General features: G+C 48.8%; 1 protein-coding gene across 1 annotated transcript in view; it reads right to left on the reverse strand.

Annotated features, from left to right (window-relative positions):
• Positions 1-450: 450 nt before the first annotated feature.
• LOC110523943 (cyclin-dependent kinase-like 5) overlaps positions 451-23,268 on the reverse strand; it is a 178,416-nt gene continuing 155,598 nt past the window's right edge. Inside the window, exons 17-18 of the mRNA XM_036980806.1 lie at positions 8,123-8,293; positions 451-2,116 (exon numbers count right to left, since the gene is read on the reverse strand). Coding sequence (XP_036836701.1) covers positions 1,742-2,116; positions 8,123-8,293 — 546 coding nt within the window. The 3' untranslated portion in view covers positions 451-1,741. The remainder of the gene's footprint in view (positions 2,117-8,122; positions 8,294-23,268) is intronic.

Here is a 23,268-nt window from a genome sequence, read left to right on the forward strand (position 1 = left end):
ACTCACATTCTTCTTATTTTTATTTATTTTTATTTGTTCTACCTTGTTATTTTTAGTATTACACTGATATCGATTACTGCAATGTTGGGGTTAGAGCTTGCAGGAAAGGCATTTCACTGTACTTGTGATATATAAAAAAAACTTGAAACTAATGCTCCACTCCACATTTAATTCATATGCCTACTGCTTGCTAAATCCATTTTCCAACTATAAAAATACTGTTTCTTTGTAGGACAAGGATTGTCCTGAATTGCTTCGTCTTGCCTTTCTGGTTGGCTGGCAAGTTTTACCATCCATTTATTTCAGATCTACAGGAGTGTAAGTTTCACCATGGCGAGGGCCGTGGCGATACACTGGCATATGAATTATTAGAATATGGCATATATTAGTCAATTATTGCATTCTATCCATGCAGGCTTTCATGGGCTACCTGAGACATGAAAAGATAGGTGGGAGGGCATACAGGCTGTCACCAATTTATTAATGCGCAATTTGCCTAAACGGTAATGGATACAATTCAACCACTTCTGTTTTATGTGAAGTCCTTACGTCCAGCTGTTTTTATCGACACAAGATGGAAACCCACCCTAGCAGGCAACTGTCACATCTATTTTCTATGTGTCGACACAGGATAGTTAAATGGAAACTCACCATAGCAGGCAATTGTCACATCTATTTTCTATGCAAATGTTCTAAATCTCAACAACAAAAATAGTTTATGAAAACATAGCTATTAAGGTGAAGTATTACAGGTGAAATGGTACCACAGGCCACCATGGGTTAGGGTTAGTATTGTATCAAAAACTTGGGATTTCTCCTGAGACTAGCCCTCTCCTATCAACTGACATCAAACACAAGATTCTCTTGATTGTCAACACAGAACATTGGTTTACTAACTACAGCAATGTATATAAAATCTGATCTGTTTGGAGATGGACAACGCATTGCTGTAACATTGTCCTAAATACTAAAGCTTTAACCCTCTATAGAGCGTCTTCCATCAGTCTGGACGTCAAGACACAGACTGAATCCACAGCACAGACTAACTGATGGGAAGGAATGGTCTACATTGTAACAATCAAAAAACTTAATTTAAACTTCATATATTCTTAAGGAAATATAATGCAAATACTGTGAAATAAAATGTCATATTTCAATTGTGTGCAAGCAGACTAACAAATACACTTTATATCTTAAATGGCATTTACATATATGATTAATTTGCAATTATTAACTGACAAATATTATAATAATCAGAATGACATAGGTAATATTACAAATTCTATCAAATATGGAAGCTTTAAAAAAGAAACAATGAAGCCGACTGGTCTGGGCAGCAGAGAGAAGTCTGGGCAGCAGAGAGAAGTCTGGGCAGCAGAGAGAAGTCTGGGCAGCAGAAAGAGGTCTGGGCAGCAGAGAGAGGTCTGGGCAGCAGAGAGAGGTCTGGGCAGCAGAGAGAAGTCTGGGCAGCAGAGAGAAGTCTGGGCAGCAGAGAGAAGTCTGGGCAGCAGAGAGAAGTCTGGGCAGCAGAGAGAAGTCTGGGCAGCAGAGAGAGGTCTGGGCAGCAGAGAGAAGTCTGGGCAGCAGAGAGAAGTCTGGGCAGCAGAGAGAAGTCTGGGCAGCAGAGAGAAGTCTGGGCAGCAGAGAGAAGTCTGGGCAGCAGGGAGAAGTCTGAGCAACAGAGAGAAGTATGGGCAGCAGAGAGAGGTCTGGGGTCAGGTGTCAAGGTTAAAGCAGCTCTCTACAGAGCAGTCTCTTTCAGGTCATTGAGATTTGGAATGCGTGAGCGTGAGGGCCGTCCGAACCCATGTCCGTTCTGGCCCCCCTTGCCTTCTCTCCCTCCATGTTGCTCGGGGTAAGGGTTTCCCTCAGCTCTGCCAAGGGCCGAGGTGTGCCAGCTGGACTCCATCTGACCAGGGAGGGGGTAGGCGGCCTGCCTGCTCTTTAGCTGGGGGGTGCTGGAGCCTGCGTGGCTCCGACTGGGACCCTCACTGAAACCCGCTTTAGCCGAGGTGGAGTTGGGCAGGGGCTGGAAGCGCATATCAGATGGGGCCGTTTGATTGGAGGTGGAGGAGGAGAGGTGAAGGAGCTTCCGTAGAGACTTGAGTGGCTGGCTCTGAGGGGTAAGAATACGAAATATAACAAACATATCTGTATAATATATGACACAGTGTAGTTATTTGTCTGTCATGTTTTAGCAACAGATGTTGCCTCAGTATAGTTGTGAAATGCTAGGGTTAGCTGGAGCTCTTGAAATAACTGTTCTGACTAAATACAGTTGAAGTCAGAAGTTTACATACACCTTAGCCAAATACATTTAAACTCAGTTTTTCACAATTCCTGACATTTAATCCTAGTAAAAATTCCCTGTTTTAGGTCAGTTAGGATCACCACTTTATTTTAATAATGTGAAATGTCAGAATAATAGTAGAGAGAATTATTTATTTCAGCTTTCATTTCTTTCATCACATTCCCAGTGGGTCAAAAGTTTACAAACACTCAATTAGTATTTGGTAGCATTGCCTTTACATTTTTTAACTTGGGTCAAACATTTCGGGTAGCCTTCCACAAGCTTCCCACAATAGGTTGGGTGAATTTTGGCCCATTCCGCCTGAGCTGGTGTAACTGAGTCAGATTGTCAGGCCTCATTGTCAGGCCTCATTGCTCGCACAAGCTTTTACAGTTCTGCCCACAACTTTTCTATGGGATTGAGGTTAGGGCTTTGTGACGGCCACTCCAATACCTTGACTTTGTTGTCCTTAAGCCATTTTGCCACAACTTTGGAAGTATTCTTGGGGTCATTGTCCTGACTGATGTCTTCAGATATTGCTTCAACATATCCACATAATTTTCCTTCCTCATGATGCCATCTATTTTGTGAAGTGCACCAGTCCCTCCTGCGGCAAAGCACCCCCACAACATGATGCTGCCACCCCCGTGCTTCACCGTTGAGATGGTGCCTCCCCGTTTTCCTCCAAACATAACGATGGTCATTATGGCCAAACAGTTCTATTTTTGTTTCCTGAGACCAGAGGACATTTCTCCAAAAAGTATGATCTTTGTCCCCATGTGCAGTTGCAAGCCATAGTCTGGCTTTTTTAATGGCGGTTTTGGAGCAGTGGCTTCTTCCTTGCTGAGCGACCTTTCAGGTTATGTCGATAAAGGACTCGTTTTACTGTGGATATAGATACTTTTGTACCTGTTTCCTCCAGCATCTTAACAAGGTCCATTGCTGTTGTTCTGGGATTGATTTGCACTTTTCGAAACAAAGAACGTTCATCTCTAGGAGACAGAACGCGTTTCCTTCCTGAACAGTATGACAGCTGCGTGGTCCCATGGTGTTTAGACTTGCGTACAATTGTTTGTACAGATGAACGTGGTACCTTCAGGCATTTGGAAATTGCTCCCAAGAATGGACCAGACTTGTGGAGGTCTACAATTTTTTTTCTGAGGTCTTGGCTGATTTCTTTTGATATTCCGATGATGTCAAGCAAAGAGGCACTGAGTTTGAAGATAGGCCTTGAAATACATCCACAGGTACACCTCCAATTGACTCAAATTATGTCAATTAGCCTATCAGAAGCTTCTAAAGCCATGACATGCTTTTCTGGAATTTTCCAAGCTGTTTAAAGGCACAGTCAACTTTTTTATTTTTATTTTACCTTTATTTAACTAGGCAAGTCAGATCAGAACAAATTCTTATTTTCAATGACGGCCTAGGAACAGTGGGTTAACTGCCTGTTCAGGGGCAGAACAACAGATTTGTACCTTGTCAGCTCGGGATTTGAACTTGCAACCTTCTGGTTTAAGTCCAACTCTAGCCGCTAGGCTACCCTGCCGCCCCAACTTAGTGTATGTAAACTTCTGACCCACTGGAATTGTGATACAGTGAAATATAAGTGAAATAATCTGTCTGTAAACAATTGTTGTAAAAATGACTTGTGTCATGCACAAAGTAGATGTCCTAACCAACTTGCCAAAACTATAGTTTGTTAACAAGACATTTGTGGAGTGGTTGAAAAACAAGTTTTAATGACTCCAACCTGAGTGTTTGTAAACTTCCAACTTCAACTGTAGATGGCTGTTTCCAGAAACACCCACCTACACACCTAACCCTAACCAGAAAACCAACACCCACCTACACACCTAGCCCTAACTAGAAAACCAACACCCACCTACACACCTAGCCCTAACTAGAAAACCAACACCCACCTACACACCTAGCCCTAACTAGAAAACCAACACCCACCTACACACCTAGCCCTAACTGGAAAGCCAACAACCACCTACACACCTAGCCCTAACTAGAAAACCAACACCCACCTACACACCTAGCCCTAACTAGAAAATCAACACCCACCTACACACCAAACAGAAAACAAATATCCACTTACAGTGGCTTTACCCCCGTTTGCATTTCTTCTATTTTGATGCCTTACAACCTGCAATTAAAATATATTTTGGGGGGGTTTGTATCATTTGATTTACACAACATGTCTACTACTTTGAAGATGCAAAATATGTTTTATTGTGAAACAAAAAAAAAAAAAAAGAAAACTTGAGCGTTCATAACTATTCACCCTCCAAAGTCAATACTTTGTAAAGCCACGTTTGCAGCAATTACAGCTGCAAGTCCCATGGAGTATGTCTCCATAAACTTAGCATATCTAGCCACAGGGATTTTTGTCCATTCTTCAAGGTAAAGCTGCTCCAGCTCCTTCAAGTTGGATGGATTCCGCTGGTGTACAGTAATCTTTAAGTCATAGCACAGATTCTCAATTGGATTGAGGTCTGGGCTTTGACTAGGCATTTAAATGTTTCCCCTTAAACCACTCGAGTGTTGCTTTAGCAGTATGGTTAGGGTCATTGTCCTGCTAGAAGGTGAACCTCCGTCCCAGTCTCAAATCTCTGGAAGACTGAAATTTCCCTCAAAATGTCCTTGTATTTAGCGCCATCCATCATTCCTTCAATTCTGACCAGTTTCCCAGTCCCTGCCGATGGAAACATCCCCAAAGCATGATGCTGCCACCTCCATGTTTCACTGTGGGATGGTGTTCTCGGGGTGATGTGAGGTGTTGGGTGTGCGCCAGACATCGCGTTTCCTTGATGATCAAAAAGCAACATTTTTGTCTCATCTGACCAGAGTACCTTCTTCCATATGTTTGGGGAGTCTCCCATATGCCTTTTGGCGAACACCAAATGTGTTTGCTTATTTGCTTCTTCAAGCAATGGCTTTTTTTCTGGCCACTCTTCCGTAAAGCCTAGCTTGGTGGAGTGTACGGCTTAAAGTGGTCCAATGGACAGATACTACAATCTCCGCTGTGGAGCTTTGCAGCTCCTTCAGGGTTATCTTCGGTCTCTTTGTTGCCTCTCTGATTAATGCCTTCCTTGCCTGGTCCGTGAGTTTTGGTGGGCGGCCCTCTCTTGGCAGGTTTGTTTTGGTGCCATATTCTTTCCATTTCTTAATAATGGATTTAATGGTGCTCAGTGGGATGTTCAAAGTTTCTGATATTTTTTTAATAACCCAACCCGGATCTGTACTTCTCCACAACTTTGTCGCTGACCTGTTTGGAGAGCTCCTTGGTCTTCATGGTGCCTCTTGCTTGGTGGTGCCCCTTGCTTAGCGGTGTTGCAAACTCTGGGGCCTTTCAGTACAGGTGTATAAAAACTGAGCTCATGTGAACAGGTGTATAAAAACTGAGATCATGTGACACTTAAATTGCACACAGTTGGATTTTACTTAACTAATTATGTGACTTCTGAAGGTAATTGGTTGCACCAGATCTTATTTAGGGGCTTCATAACAAAGGGGGTGAAAACATATGTAAAGGGGGTGAAAACATATGCAAAGGGGGTGAAAACATATGCAAAGGGGGTGAAAACATATGCAAAGCGGGTGAAAACATATGCAAAGCGGGTGAAAACATATGCAAAGGGAGTGAAAACATATGCACGCACCACTTTTACGTTTAGAATTTGTTTTGCATATTTTGTAACAAGTAATTTTTTTCATTTCACCTTTGTGTAATATTTGGTTATGTCCATTACATGAAATCCAAATAAAAATCTATTTAAATGACAGATTATAAAGCAACAAAATAGGAACAACACCGAGGGGATCAATACTTTTGCAAGGCTACGCATCTAACCCTAACCAGAAAACCAACACCCACCAAACCCTAATTAGAAACCAACACCCACCAAACCCTAACCAGAAAACCAACACCCACCAACACACATAACCCTAACCAGAAAACCAACACCCACCGAACCCTAACCAGAAAACCAACACCCACCAAACTCTGATCAGAAAAAAACCCACCTACACACCTAACCTTAACCAGAAAACAAATACCCACCTACACACCTAACCTTAACCAAACAACCAACACCCAATAACACACATACCTCTACCCAGAAACCCAACACCCACCAAGACACATAACCCTAACCAGAAAACCAACACCCACCTACACACCTAACCCTAGCCAGAAAACCAAACACCCAATAACACACATACCCCTACCCAGAAACCCAACACCCACCTAACCCTAGCCAGAAAACCAAACACCCACCTAACCCTAATCAGAAACCCAACACCCACCTAACCCTAACCAGAAACCCAACACCCACCTAACCCTAACCAGAAAACCAAACACCCACCTAACCCTAATCAGAAACCCAACACCCACCTAACCCTAATCAGAAACCCAACACCCACCTAACCCTAACCAGAAAACCAACACACACCTAACCCTAATCAGAAACCCAACACCCACCTAACCCTAATCAGAAACCCAACACCCACCTAACCCTAACCAGAAACCCAACACCCACCTACACACCTAACCCTACCCAGAAACCCAACACCCACCTAACCCTAATCAGAAACCCAACACCCACCTAACCCTAACCAGAAACCCAACACCCACCTAACCCTAATCAGAAACCCAACACCCACCTAACCCTAATCAGAAACCCAACACCCACCTAACCCTAATCAGAAACCCAATACCCACCTAACCCTAATCAGAAACCCAACACCCACCTAACCCTAATCAGAAACCCAACACCCACCTAACCCTAATCAGAAACCCAACACCCACCTAACCCTAATCAGAAACCCAACACCCACCTAACCCTAACCAGAAAACCAACACCCACCTAACCCTAATCAGAAACCCAACACCCACCTAACCCTAACCAGAAACCCAACACCCACCTAACCCTAACCAGAAAACCAACACCCACCTAACCCTAACCAGAAACCCAACACCCACCTAACCCTAACCAGAAAACCAAACACCCACCTAACCCTAATCAGAAACCCAACACCCACCTAACCCTAACCAGAAACCCAACACCCACCTAACCCTAACCAGAAAACCAACACCCACCTAACCCTAACCAGAAACCCAACACCCACCTAACCCTAACCAGAAAACCAAACACCCACCTAACCCTAATCAGAAACCCAACACCCACCTAACCCTAATCAGAAAACCAAACACTCACCTAACCCTAATCAGAAAACCAACACCCACCTAACCCTAACCAGAAACCCAACACCCACCTACACACCTAACCCTACCCAGAAACCCAACACCCACCTAACCCTAATCAGAAACCAAACACCCACCTAACCCTAACCAGAAACCAAACACCCACCTAACCCTAATCAGAAACCCAACACCCACCTAACCCTAATCAGAAACCCAACACCCACCTAACCCTAATCAGAAACTCAACACCCACCTAACCCTAATCAGAAAACCAACACACCTACTGCCCTTTAAGGCTGTAAATCCTCCAATATTCTCCATGCCAGACTCCTAGCATTCAGACTTTATTTCAACATTAACGATCTAGAAAAATATCCATTAGGCAGTTGACATTGCTCAGGATAGGGGATATGTTGGGTTGTAGGTTAAGGGGTCAGGGTTTTTCAGAGACATCCCACTCGCTGTTTGTTTATGGCTCATTTACAGTCAATGAACTAAGCAGACCAAACCCAGCTGCTATCGCATTGGTGTCTATGGGAGAGCCACCCAGTAGACCAAAGTAGACCAAAACTGACAGCTTGAGTGAACCATCTTAATTTATGCACCATATTTGGCTTTACCTGACAGTGTGCATCAGACATTTTTTCTGATGGCCAGTTTCTCTCCCGTGATTGTTCTCTGTCTCTCTCCCGTGATTGGTCCCGCTCCTGGTTCCGGTGGCGGCTGCTCTGATGACCCGATGACCGGGCGGACTTCTGGACGACCATGTGATCTGCCCCGTCACCTGGGACCTATCCCCATACAGAGGTCAGACGTTAGACTTCCCCACTCAGCCCAGAACCCCAGAACATTCCCAACGCAACCCCAGAACATTCCCAACGTAACCACTGAACATCCCCCCTGCAACCCCAGAACATTCCCCCTGCAACCCCAGAACATCCCCTCAGCAACCCCAGAACATTCCCCCTGCAACCCCAGAACATTCTCCCTGCAACACCAGAACATTCCCCCTGCAACACCAGAACATTCCCCCTGCAACCCCAGAACATTCCCCCTGCAACCCCAGAACATTCCCCCTGCAACACCAGAACATTCCCCCAGCAACTCCAGAACATTCCCCCAGCAACACCAGAACATATCCCCCAGCAACACCAGAACATTCCCCCAGCAACTCCAGAACATATCCCCCAGCAACACCAGAACATTCCCCCAGCAACACCAGATCATTCCCCCTGCAACCCCAGAACATTCCCCCAGCAACACCAGAACATTCCCCCAGCAACACCAGAACATTCCCCAAGCAACACCAGAACATTTTTCCCAGCAACACCAGAACATTCCCCATGCAACACCAGAACATTTCCCCTGCAACCCCAGAACATTCCCCCAGCAACACCAGAACATATCCCCAGCAACACCAGAACATATCCCCAGCAACACCAGAACATATCCCCAGCAACACCAGAACATATCCCCAGCAACACCAGAACATTCCCCCAGCAACACCAGAACATCCCCTCCAGCAACACCAGAACATCCCCCCAGCAACACCAGAACATCCCCCCAGCAACACCAGAACATTCCCCCAGCAACACCAGAACATTCCCCCTGCAAACCCAGAACAGAGGAGAGGGGGAGACAGCTACGGTCTGTCTGTCTGTCTGTCTGTCTAGCTCCTACTGGTCATCCATATCATATTGACAAGAAAACTTAGAGAGGAGGGATCTAGTGAGCATTATGGTATCAGAGGAGCATTGTCACCATTACTGAGAAGATATGATGAGTTTGACATATTCATCAAATCTATTGTATCATGCAGAACATATTCAACCTTCCATAAAGGCATGTCTGACTCCTGCCGGCCCCACAGCTACCTGGGCTCTGTCTGCAGGAATAGACCTCTGTCTTCCATTCCTGTGAATGTTATTGTGTCTCCTGTGATAATGGGATGGATCCATTGTGTCTGCTCCTGGTGATTCATTTGAAATAGTTACCATTATGCTACAAGGTGTGGTTTGGACTGTCATAGCCCCTAAATAGTTATCATTATGCTACAAGGTGAGGGTTGGACTGTCATAGCCCCTAAAGAGTAACCATAATGCTACAAGGTGTGGGTTGGACTGTCATAGCCCCTAAATAGTTACCATTATGCTACAAGGTGTGGTTTGGACTGTCATAGCCCCTAAATAGTTACCATTATGCTACAAGGTGTGGTTTGGACTGTCATAGCCCCTAAATAGTTGCCATTATGCTACAAGGTGTGGGTTGGACATTATGCTACAAGGTGTGGGTTGGACTTCTAGGTTAGACTACAGCAATGCTCTACTTTCCGGCTACCCGGATAAAGCACTAAATAAACTTCAGTTAGTGCTAAATACGGCTGCTAGAATCCTGACTAGAACCCCAAAATTTGATCATATTACTCCAGTGCTAGCCTCCCTACACTGGCTTCCTGTCAAAGCAAGGGCTGATTTCAAGGTTTTACTGCTAACCTACAAAGCATTACATGGGCTTGCTCTTACCTATCTCTCTGATTTGGTCCTGCCGTACATACCTACACGTACGCTACGGTCACAAGACGCAGGCCTCCTAATTGTCCCTAGAATTTCTAAGCAAACAGCTGGAGGCAGGGCTTTCTCCTATAGAGCTTCATTTTTATGGAACGGTCTGCCTACCCATGTCAGAGACACAAACTCGGTCTCAATCTTTAAGTCCTTACTGAAGACTCATCTCCTCAGTGGGTCATATGATTGAGTGTAGTCTGGCCCAGGAGTGGGAAGGTGAACGGAAAGGCTCTGGAGCAACGAACCGCCCTTGCTGTCGCTGCCTGGCCGGTTCCCCTCTTTCCCTGGGATTCTCTGCCTCTAACCCTATTACAGGGGCTGAGTCACTGGCTTACTCGGGGTCTCTCATACCGTCCCTGGAGGGGGTGCGTCACCTGAGTGGGTTGATTCACTGATGTGGTCATCCTGTCTGGGTTGGTGCCCCCCCCCCCCCCCCCCTTGGGGTGTGCCGTGGCGGAGATCTTTGTGGGCTATACTCAGCCTTGTCTCAGGATGGTAAGTTGGTGGTTGAAGATATCCCTCTAGTGGTGTGGGGGCTGTGCTTTGGCAAAGTGGGTGGGGTTATATCCTTCCTGTTTGGCCCTGTCTGGGGGTGTCCTCGGATGGGGCCACAGTGTCTCCTGACCCCTCCTGTCTCAGCCTCCAGTATTTAATGCTGCAGTAGTTCATGTGTCGGGGGGCTAGGGTCAGTTTGTTATACCTGGAGTACTTCTCCTGTCCTATTCGGTGTCCTGTGTGAATTTAAGTGTGCTCTCTCTAATTCTCTCCTTCTCTCTTTCTTTCTCTCTCGGAGGACTTGAGCCCTAGGACCATGCCCCAGGACTACCTGACATGATGACTCCTTGCTGTCCCCAGTCCACCTGGCCGTGCTGCTGCTCCAGTTTCAACTGTTCTGCCTTATTATTATTCGACAATGCTGGTAATTTATGAACATTTGAACATCTTGGCCATGTTCTGTTATAATCTCCACCCGGCACAGCCAGAAGAGGACTGGCCACACCACATAGCCTGGTTCCTCTCAAGGTTTCTTCTTAGGTTTTGGCTTTTTAAGGGAGTTTTTCCTAGCCACCGTGCTTCTACACCTGCATTGCTTGCTGTTTGGGGTTTTAGGCTAGGTTTCTGTACAGCACTTTGAGATATCAGCTGATGTACGAAGGGCTATATAAATAAACTTGATTTGATTTGGACTGTCAAAGCCCCTAAAGAGTTACCATTATGCTACAAGGTGTGGGTTGGACTGTCAAAGCCCCTAAATAGTTACCATTATGCTACAAGGTGTGGGTTGGACTGTCAAAGCCCCTAAATAGTTACCATTATGCTACAAGGTGTGGGTTGGAGTGTCAAAGCCCCTATATAGTTACCATTATGCTACAAGGTGTGGTTTGGACTGTCATAGCCCCTAAAGAGTTATCATTATGCTACAAGGTGTGGGTTGGACTGGCATAGCCCCTAAATAGTTACCATTATGCTACAAGGTGTGGGTTGGACTGTCATAGCACATAAAGAGTTACCATTATGCTACAAGGTGTGGTTTGGACTGGCATAGCCAATAAAGAGTTACCATTATGCTACAAGGTGTGGGTTGGACTGTCATAGGTCCTAAAAACCGTTGCTGGCCTCTGTTCTCTCTGTCTGTAGAACTGGAGGATATTCTGGGGTAGACTAGAGGGGATATTCTGGGGTAGACCAGACGGGATATTCTGGGGTAGAGCAGAGGGGATATTCTGGGATAGACCAGAGGGGATATTCTGGGATAGACCAGAGGGGATATTCTGGGGTAGAGCAGAGGGGATATTCTGGGGTAGACCAGAGGGGATATTCTGGGGTAGAGCAGGGGGGATATTCTGGGGTAGAGGGGATATTCTGGGGTAGAGCAGAGGGGATATTCTGGGGTAGAGCAGAGGGGATATTCTGGGGGACAGCAGAGGGGATTTTCTGGGGTACAGCAGAGGGGATATTCTGGGGTAGAGCAGGGGGGATATTCTGGGGTAGAGCAGAGGGGATATTCTGGGGGACAGCAGAGGGGATATTCTGGGGTACAGCAGAGGGGATATTCTGGGGTAGAGCAGGGGGGATATTCTGGGGTAGAGCAGAGGGGATATTCTGGGGTAGAGCAGGAGAGAGATTCTGGGGTAAAGCAGAGGGGATATTCTGGGGTAGACCAGAGGGAATATTCTGGGGTAGAGCAGAGGGAATATTCTGGGGTAGAGCAGAGGAGATATTCTGGGGTAGAGCAGAGGGGATATTCTGGGGTAGAGCAGGAGGGATATTCTGGGGTAGAGCAGAGGGGATATTTTGGGGAAGACCAGAAGGGATATTCTGGGGTAGAACAGAGGGGATATTCTGGCGTAGAGCAGAGGGGATATTCTGGGGTACAGCAGGGAGGATCATCTGGGGTAGAGCTGATGGGATATTCTGGGGTAGAGTAGGGGGGATATTCTGGGGTAGAGCAGGGGGGATATTCTGGGGTAGAGCAGGGGGGATATTATGGGGTAGACCAGAGGGGATATTCTGGGATAGAGCAGAGGGGATATTCTGGGGTAGACCAGAGGGGATATTCTGGGGTAAAGCAGAGGGGATATTCTGGGGTAGAGCAGAGGGGATATTCTGGGATAGACCAGAGGGGATATTCTGGGATAGACCAGAGGGGATATTCTGGGGTAGAGCAGAGGGGATATTCTGGGGTAGACCAGAGGGGATATTCTGGGGTAGAGCAGGGGGGATATTCTGGGGTAGAGGGGATATTCTGGGGTAGAGCAGAGGGGATATTCTGGGGTAGAGCAGAGGGGATATTCTGGGGGACAGCAGAGGGGATTTTCTGGGGTACAGCAGAGGGGATATTCTGGGGTAGAGCAGGGGGGATATTCTGGGGTAGAGCAGAGGGGATATTCTGGGGGACAGCAGAGGGGATATTCTGGGGTACAGCAGAGGGGATATTCTGGGGTAGAGCAGGGGGGATATTCTGGGGTAGAGCAGAGGGGATATTCTGGGGTAGAGCAGGAGAGAGATTCTGGGGTAAAGCAGAGGGGATATTCTGGGGTAGACCAGAGGGAATATTCTGGGGTAGAGCAGAGGGAATATTCTGGGGTAGAGCAGAGGAGATATTCTGGGGTAGAGCAGAGGGGATATTCTGGGGTAGAGCAGGAGGGATATTCTGGGGTAGAGCAGAGGGGATATTTTGGGGAAGACCAGAAGGGATATTCTGGGGTAGAACAGAGGGGATATTCTGGCGTAGAGCAGAGGGGATATTCTGGGGTACAGCAGGGAGGATCATCTGGGGTAGAGCTGATGGGATATTCTGGGGTAGAGTAGGGGGGATATTCTGGGGTAGAGCAGGGGGGATATTCTGGGGTAGAGCAGGGGGGATATTCTGGGGTAGACCAGAGGGGATATTCTGGGGTAAAGCAGAGGGGATATTCTGGGGTAGAGCAGAGGGGATATTCTGGGGTAGACCAGAGGGGATATTCTGGGGTAGACCAGTAGGGATATTCTGGGGTAGACCAGAGGGGATATTCTGGGGTAGAGCAGAGGGGATATTCTGGGGAAGAGCAGAGGGGATATTCTGGGATAGAGCAGAGGGGATATTCCGGGGTAGACCAGAGGGGATATTCTGGGGTAGACCAGAGGGGATATTCTGGGGTAGAGCAGATGGGATATTCTGGGGTAGAGCAGAGGGGATATTCTGGGGTAGAGCAGAGGGGATATTCTGGGGTACAGCAGAGGGGATATTCTGGGGTAGAGCAGAGGGGATATTCTGGGGTAGACCAGAGGGGATATTCTGGGGTACAGCAGGGAGGATAACCTGGGGTAGAGCAGAGGGGATATTATTGGGTAGACCAGAGGGGATATTCTGGGGTACAGCAGGGAGGATAATCTGGGGTAGAGCAGAGGGGATATTATTGGGTAGAGCAGAGGGGATATTCTGGGGTACAGCAGGGAGGATAATCTGGGGTAGAGCAGAGGGGATATTCTTGGGTAGAGCAGAGGGGATATTCTGGGGTAGAGCAGAGGGGATATTCTGGGGTACAGCAGAGGTGATATTCTGAGGTAGAGCAGAGGGGATATTCTGGGGTAGAGCAGAGGGGATATTCTGGGGTAGAGCAGAGGAGATATTCTGGGGTAGAGCAGAGGGGATATTCTGGGGTAGAGCAGAGGGGATATTCTGGGGTACAGCAGATGGGATATTCTGGGATAGAGCAGAGGGGATAATCTGGGGTAGACAAGAGGGGATATTCTGGGGTAGAGCAGAGGGGATATTCTGGGGTACAGCAGAGGGGATATTCTGGGGTAGAGCAGAGGGGATATTCTGGGGTACAGCAGAGGGGATATTCTGGGGTAGAACAGGGGGGATATTCTGGGGGAGAGCAGTGGGGATATTCTGGGGTAGAGCAGATGGGATATTCTGGGGTACAGCAGAGGGGATATTCTGGGGTAGAGCAGAGGGGATATTATGGGGTACAGCAGGGAGGATAATCTGGGGTAGAGCAGAGGGGATATTCTTGGGTAGAGCAGAGGGGATATTCTGGGGAAGAGCAGAGGGGATATTCTGGGGTACAGCAGAGGGTATATTCTGAGGTAGAGCAGAGGGGATATTCTGGGGTAGAGCAGAGGGGATATTCTGGGGTAGAGCAGAGGGGATATTCTGGGGTAGACCAGATGGGATATTCTGTGGTAGAACAGAGAGGATATTCTGGGGTAGACCAGAGGGGATATTCTGGGGTAGAGCAGAGGGGATATTCTGGGGTAGAACAGTAGGGATATTCTGGGGTAGAGCAGAGGGGATATTCTGGGGTAGAGCAGAGGGGATATTCTGGGGTAGAGCAGAGGGGATCTTCTGTGGTAGAGCAGAGGAGATATTCTGGGGTAGACCAGAAGGTTTATTCTGGGGTAGAGCAGAGGGGATATTCTGGGGTAGAGCAGTGGGGATATTCTGGGGTAGACCAGAGGGGATATTCTGGGGTAGAGCAGAGGGGATATTCTGGGGTAGAGCAGAGGGGATATTCTTGGGTACAGCAGAGGGGATATTCTGAGGTAGAGCAGAGGGGATATTCTGGGGTAGAGCAGAGGGGATATTCTGGGGTAGAGCAGAGGGGATATTCTGGGGTAGAGCAGAGGGGATATTCTGGGGTAGACCAGAAGGGATATTCTGGGGTAGATCAGAGGGGATATTATGGGGTACAGCAGGGAGGATAATCTGGGGGAGAGCAGAGGGGATATTCTTGGGTAGAGCAGAGGGGATATTCTGGGGTAGAGCAGAGGGGATATTCTGGGGTACAGCAGAGGGGATATTCTGAGGTAGAGCAGAGGGGATATTCTGGGGTAGAGCAGAGGGGATATTCTGGGGTAGAGCAGAGGGGATATTCTGGGGTAGAGCAGAGGGGATATTCTGGGGTAGACCAGAAGGGATATTCTGGGGTAGTTCAGAGGGGATATTATGGGGTAGAGCAGAGGGGATATTCTAGGGTAGACCAGATGGGATATTCTGTGGTAGACCAGAGGGGATATTCTGGGGTAGACCAGACGGGATATTCTGGGGTAGAGCAGAGGGGATATTCTGGGATAGACCAGAGGGGATATTCTGGGGTAGAGCAGTAGGGATATTCTTGGGTAGAGCAGAGGGGATATTCTGGGGTAGAGCAGAGGGGATATTCTGGGGTAGACCAGAAGGGATATTCTGGGGTAGACCAGAGGGGATATTCTGGGGTAGACCAGAGGGGATATTCTGGGGTACAGCAGAGGGGATATTATGGGGTACAGTAGGGAGGATAATCTGGGGTAGAGCAGAGGGGATATTCTTGGGTAGAGCAGAGGGGATATTCTGGGGTAGAGCAGAGGGGATATTCTGGGGTACAACAGAGGGGATATTCTGAGGTAGAGCAGAGGGGATATTCTGGGGTAGAGCAGAGGGGATATTCTGGGGTAGAGCAGAGGAGATATTCTGGGGTAGAGCAGAGGGGATATTCTGGGGTAGACCAGAAGAGATATTCTGGGGTAGACCAGAGGGGATATTATGGGGTAGAGCAGAGGGGATATTCTTGATGTAGACCAGATGGGATATTCTGTGGTAGAACAGAGAGGATATTCTGGGGTAGACCAGAGGGGATATTCTGGGGTAGAGCAGAGGGGATATTCTGGGGTAGAAGAGTAGGGATATTCTGGGGTAGAGCAGAGGGGATATTCTGGGGTAGAGCAGAGGGGATATTCTGGGGTAGAGCAGAGGGGATATTCTGTGGTAGAGCAGAGGAGATATTCTGGGGTAGACCAGAAGGTTTATTCTGGGGTAGAGCAGAGGGGATATTCTGGGGTAGAGCAGTGGGGATATTCTGGGGTAGACCAGAGGGGATATTCTGGGGTACAGCAGAGGGGATATTCTGGGGTACAGCAGAGGGGATATTATGGGGTACAGCAGGGAGGATAATCTGGTGTAGAGCAGAGGGGATATTCTTGGGTAGAGCAGAGGGGATATTCTGGGGTAGAGCAGAGGGGATATTCTGGGGTAGAGCAGAGGGGATATTCTGGGGTAGAGCAGAGGGGATATTCTGGGGTAGACCAGAAGGGATATTCTGGGGTAGACCAGAGGGGATATTCTGGGGTACAGCAGAGAGGATATTCTGGGGTACAGCAGAAGGGATATTCTGGGGTAGAGCAGGGAGGATATTCTGGGGTACAGCAGAGGGGATATTATGGGGTACAGCAGGGAGGATAATCTGGGGTAGAGCAGAGGGGATATTCTTGGGTAGAGCAGAGGGGATATTCTGGGGTAGAGCAGAGGGGATATTCTGGGGTACAGCAGAGGGGATATTCTGAGGTAGAGCAGAGGGGATATTCTGGGGTAGAGCAGAGGGGATATTCTGGGGTAGAGCAGAGGGGATATTCTGGGGTAGAGCAGAGGGGATATTCTGGGGTAGACCAGAAGGGATATTCTGGGGTAGATCAGAGGGGATATTATGGGGTACAGCAGGGAGGATAATCTGGGGGAGAGCAGAGGGGATATTATTGGGTAGAGCAGAGGGGATATTCTGGGGTAGAGCAGAGGGGATATTCTGGGGTACAGCAGAGGGGATATTCTGAGGTAGAGCAGAGGGGATATTCTGGGGTAGAGCAGAGGGGATATTCTGGGGTAGAGCAGAGGGGATATTCTGGGGTAGAGCAGAGGGGATATTCTGGGGTAGACCAGAAGGGATATTCTGGGGTAGATCAGAGGGGATATTATGGGGTAGAGCAGAGGGGATATTCTGGGGTAGACCAGATGGGATATTCTGTGGTAGACCAGAGGGGATATTCTGGGGTAGACCAGACGGGATATTCTGGGGTAGAGCAGAGGGGATATTCTGGGATAGACCAGAGGGGATATTCTGGGGTAGAGCAGTAGGGATATTCTTGGGTAGAGCAGAGGGGATATTCTGGGGTAGAGCAGAGGGGATATTCTGGGGTAGACCAGAAGGGATATTCTGGGGTAGACCAGAGGGGATATTCTGGGGTACAGCAGAGGGGATATTCTGGGGTACAGCAGAGGGGATATTATGGGGTACAGCAGGGAGGATAATCTGGGGTAGAGCAGAGGGGATATTCTTGGGTAGAGCAGAGGGGATATTCTGGGGTAGAGCAGAGGGGATATTCTGGGGTACAACAGAGGGGATATTCTGAGGTAGAGCAGAGGGGATATTCTGGGGTAGAGCAGAGGTGATATTCTAGGGTAGAGCAGAGGGGATATTCTGGGGTAGAGCAGAGGGGATATTCTGGGGTAGACCAGAAGGGATATTCTGGGGTAGACCAGAGGGGATATTATGGGGTAGAGCAGAGGGGATATTCTTGATGTAGACCAGATGGGATATTCTGTGGTAGAACAGAGAGGATATTCTGGGGTAGACCAGAGGGGATATTCTGGGGTAGAGCAGAGGGGATATTCTGGGGTAGAACAGTAGGGATATTCTGGGGTAGAGCAGAGGGGATATTCTGGGGTAGAGCAGAGGGGATATTCTGGGGTAGAGCAGAGGGGATATTCTGTGGTAGAGCAGAGGGGATATTCTGTGGTAGAGCAGAGGAGATATTCTGGGGTAGACCAGAAGGTTTATTCTGGGGTAGAGCAGAGGGGATATTCTGGGGTAGAGCAGTGGGGATATTCTGGGGTAGACCAGAGGGGATATTCTGGGGTACAGCAGAGGGGATATTCTGGGGTACAGCAGAGGGGATATTATGGGGTACAGCAGGGAGGATAATCTGGTGTAGAGCAGAGGGGATATTCTTGGGTAGAGCAGAGGGGATATTCTGGGGTAGAGCAGAGGGGATATTCTGGGGTAGAGCAGAGGGGATATTCTGGGGTAGAGCAGAGGGGATATTCTGGGGTAGACCAGAAGGGATATTCTGGGGTAGACCAGAGGGGATATTCTGGGGTACAGCAGAGAGGATATTCTGGGGTACAGCAGAAGGGATATTCTGGGGTAGAGCAGGGAGGATATTCTGGGGTACAGCAGAGGGGATATTATGGGGTACAGCAGGGAGGATAATCTGGGGTAGAGCAGAGGGGATATTCTTGGGTAGAGCAGAGGGGATATTCTGGGGTAGAGCAGAGGGGATATTCTGGGGTACAGCAGAGGGGATATTCTGAGGTAGAGCAGAGGGGATATTCTGGGGTATAGCAGAGGGGATATTCTGGGGTAGAGCAGAGGGGATATTCTGGGGTAGAGCAGAGGGGATATTCTGGGGTAGACCAGAAGGGATATTCTGGGGTAGACCAGAGGGGATTTTATGGGGTAGAGCAGAGGGGATATTCTGGGGTAGACCAGATGGGATATTCTGTGGTAGAACAGAGAGGATATTCTGGGGTAGAGCAGAGGGGATATTCTGTGGTAGAGCAGAGGAGATATTCTGGGGTAGACCAGAAGGTTTATTCTGGGGTAGAGCAGAGGGGATATTATGTGGTAGAGCAGAGGAGATATTCTGGGGTAGACCAGAAGGTTTATTCTGGGGTAGAGCAGAGGGGATATTCTGGGGTAGAGCAGAGGGGATATTCTGGGGTACAGCAGAGGGGATATTCTGAGGTAGAGCAGAGGGGATATTCTGGGGTAGAGCAGAGGGGATATTCTGGGGTAGAGCAGGGGGGATATTCTGGGGTAGAGCAGAGGGGATATTCTGGGGTAGACCAGAAGGGATATTCTGGGGTAGACCAGAGGGGATATTATGGGGTAGAGCAAAGGGAATATTCTGGGGTACAGCAGAGGGGATATTCTGGGGTAGAGCAGAGGGTATATTCCGGGGTAGACCAGAGGGGATATTCTGGGGTACAGCAGAGGGGATATTCTGGGGTAGACCAGAGGGGATATTCTGGGGTAGAGCAGAGGGGATATTCTGGGGTAGAGCAGAGGGGATATTCTGTGGTAGAGCAGAGGGGATGTTCTTGGGTAGAGCAGAGGGGATATTCTGGGGTAGAGCAGAGGGGATATTCTGGGGTAGAGCAGAGGGGATATTCTGGGGTAGACCAGAAGGGATATTCTGGGGTAGACCAGAGGGGATATTATGGGGTAGAGCAGAGGGGATATTCTGGGGTAGAGCAGAGGGGATATTCTGGGGTAGACCAGAAGGGATATTCTGGGGTAGACCAGAGGGGATTTTATGGGGTAGAGCAGAGGGGATATTCTGGGGTAGACCAGATGGGATATTCTGTGGTAGAACAGAGAGGATATTCTGGGGTAGAGCAGAGGGGATATTCTGTGGTAGAGCAGAGGAGATATTCTGGGGTAGACCAGAAGGTTTATTCTGGGGTAGAGCAGAGGGGATATTCTGTGGTAGAGCAGAGGAGATATTCTGGGGTAGACCAGAAGGTTTATTCTGGGGTAGAGCAGAGGGGATATTCTGGGGTAGAGCAGAGGGGATATTCTGGGGTACAGCAGAGGGGATATTCTGAGGTAGAGCAGAGGGGATATTCTGGGGTAGAGCAGAGGGGATATTCTGGGGTAGAGCAGGGGGGATATTCTGGGGTAGAGCAGAGGGGATATTCTGGGGTAGACCAGAAGGGATATTCTGGGGTAGACCAGAGGGGATATTATGGGGTAGAGCAAAGGGAATATTCTGGGGTACAGCAGAGGGGATATTCTGGGGTAGAGCAGAGGGTATATTCCGGGGTAGACCAGAGGGGATATTCTGGGGTACAGCAGAGGGGATATTCTGGGGTAGACCAGAGGGGATATTCTGGGGTAGAGCAGAGGGGATATTCTGGGGTAGAGCAGAGGGGATATTCTGGGGTAGAGCAGAGGGGATATTCTGTGGTAGAGATGAGGGGATGTTCTTGGGTAGAGCAGAGGGGATATTCTGGGGTAGAGCAGAGGGGATATTCTGGGGTAGAGCAGAGGGGATATTCTGGGGTAGACCAGAAGGGATATTCTGGGGTAGACCAGAGGGGATATTATGGGGTAGAGCAGAGGGGATATTCTGGGGTACAGCAGAGGGGATATTCTGGGGTACAGAAGAGGGGATATTCTGGGGTAGACCAGAGGGGATATTCTGGGGTAGAGCAGAGGGGATATTCTGGGGTAGAGCAGAGGGGATATTCTGTGGTAGCACAGGGGATATTCTTGGGTAGAGCAGAGGGGATATTCTGGGGTAGAGCAGAGGGGATATTCTGGGGTAGACCAGAGGGGATATTCTGAGGTAGAGAAGAGGGGATATTCTGGGGTAGAGCAGAGGGGATATTCTGGGGTAGAGCAGAGGGGATATTCTGGGGTAGAGCAGAGGGGATATTCTGGGGTAGACCAGAAGGGATATTCTGGGGTAGACCAGAGGGGATATTATGGGGTAGAGCAGAGGGGATATTCTGGGGTAAACCAGATGGGATATTCTGTGGTAGAACAGAGAGGATATTCTGGGGTAGACCAGGGGGGATATTCTGGGGTAGAGCAGAGGGGATATTCTGGGGTAGAACAGTAGGGATATTCTGGGGTAGAGCAGAGGGGATATTCTGGGGTAGAGCAGAGGGGATATTCTGGGGTAGAGCAGAGGGGATATTCTGAGGTAGAGCAGAGGGGATATTCTGGGGTAGAGCAGAGGGGATATTCTGGGGTAGAGCAGAGGGGATATTCTGGGGTAGAGCAGAGGGGATATTCTGGGGTAGACCAGAAGGGATATTATGGGGTAGAGCAGAGGGGATATTCTGGGGTACAGCAGAGGGGATATTATGGGGTAGAGCAGAGGGTATATTCCGGGGTAGACCAGATGGGATATTCTGGGGTACAGCAGAGGGGATATTCTGGGGTAGACCAGAGGGGATATTCTGGGGTAGAGCAGAGGGAATATTCTGGGGTAGAGCAGAGGGGATATTCTGGGGTAGACCAGATGGGATATTCTGTGGTAGAACAGAGAGGATATTCTGGGGTAGACCAGAGGGGATATTCTGGGGTAGAGCAGAGGGGATATTCTGGGGTAGAACAGTAGGGATATTATGGGGTAGAGCAGAGGGGATATTCTGGGGTAGAGCAGAGGGGATATTCTGGGGTAGAGCAGAGGGGATATTCTGTGGTAGAGCAGAGGAGATATTCTGGGGTAGACCAGAAGGTTTATTCTGGGGTAGAGCAGAGGGGATATTCTGGGGTAGACCAGAGGGGATATTCTGGGGTAGAGCAGTGGGGATATTCTGGGGTAGAGCAGAGGGGATATTCTGGGGTAGACCAGAAGGGATATTCTGGGGTAGACCAGAGGGGATATTCTGGGGTACAGCAGAGGGGATATTCTGGGGTACAGCAGAGGGGATATTATGGGGTACAGGAGGGAGGATAATCTGGGGTAGAGCAGAGGGGATATTCTTGGGTAGAGCAGAGGGGATATTCTGGGGTACAGCAGAGGGGATATTCTGGGGTACAGCAGAGGGGATAATCTGGGGTAGAGCAGAGGGGATATTCTGGGGTAAAGCAGAGGGGATATTCTGAGGTAGAGCAGAGGGGATATTCTGGGGTAGAGCAGAGGGGATATTCTGGGGTAGAGCAGAGGGGATATTCTGGGGTAGAAGAGGGGGGATATTCTGGGGTAGAGCAGAGGGGATATTTGGCGTACAACAGGGAGGATAATCTGGGGTACAGCAGAGGGGATATTCTGGGGTAGAGCAGGGGGGATATTCTGGGGTAGAGCAGAGGGGATATTTTGGGGTAGACCAGAGGGGATATTCTGGGGTAGACCAGAGAGGATATTCTGGGGTACAGCAGAGGGGATATTCTTGGGTAGAGCAGGGGGGATATTCTGGGGTAGAGCAGATGGGGTATTCTGGGGTAGAGCAGAGGGGATATTCTGGGGTACAGCAGAGAGGATATTCTGGGGTACAGCAGAGGGGATATTCTGGGGTAGAGCAGGGAGGATATTATGGGGTACAGCAGAGGGAATATTCTGGGGTAGACCAGAGGGGATATTCTGGGGTAGAGCAGGGGGGATATTCTGGGGTAGAGCAGGGGGGATATTCTGGGGTAGAGCAGAGGGGATATTCTGGGGTATAGAAGAGGGGATATTCTGGGGTACAGCAGAGGGGATATTCTGGGGTAGAGCAGAGGGGATATTCTGGGGTAGACCAGAGGGGATATTCTGGGGTAGAGCAGAGGGGATATTCTGGGGTAGACCAGAAGGGATATTCTGGGGTAGACCAGAGGGAATATTCTGGGGTACAGCAGAGGGGATATTCTGGGGTACAGCAGAGGGGATATTATGGGGTACAGCAGGGAGGATAATCTGGGGTAGAGCAGAGGGGATATTCTTGGGTAGAGCAGAGGGGATATTCTGGGGTACAGCAGAGGGGATATTCTGGGGTAGAGCAGAGGGGATATTTTGGGGTAGAGCAGAGGGGATATTCTGGGGTAGAGCAGAGGGGATATTCTGGGGTAGACCAGAAGGGATATTCTGGGGTAGAGCAGAGGGGATATTCTGGGGTAGACCAGAGGGGATATTATGGGGTAGAGCAGAGGGGATATTCTGGGGTACAGCAGAGGGGATATTCTGGGTTAGAGCAGAGGGGATATTCTGGGGTAGACCAGAAGGGATATTCTGGGGTAGAGCAGAGGGGATATTCTGGGGTAGACCAGAGGGGATATTATGGGGTAGAGCAGAGGGGATATTCTGGGGTACAGCAGAGGGCATATTCTGGGGTAGAGCAGAGGGTATATTCCGGGGTAGACCAGAGGGGATATTCTGGGGTACAGCAGAGGGGATATTCTGGGGTAGAGCAGAGG

Source organism: Oncorhynchus mykiss, chromosome 1 (genome assembly GCF_013265735.2).
Source record: "Oncorhynchus mykiss isolate Arlee chromosome 1, USDA_OmykA_1.1, whole genome shotgun sequence".
NCBI classification, from domain to species: Eukaryota; Metazoa; Chordata; class Actinopteri; order Salmoniformes; family Salmonidae; genus Oncorhynchus; species Oncorhynchus mykiss.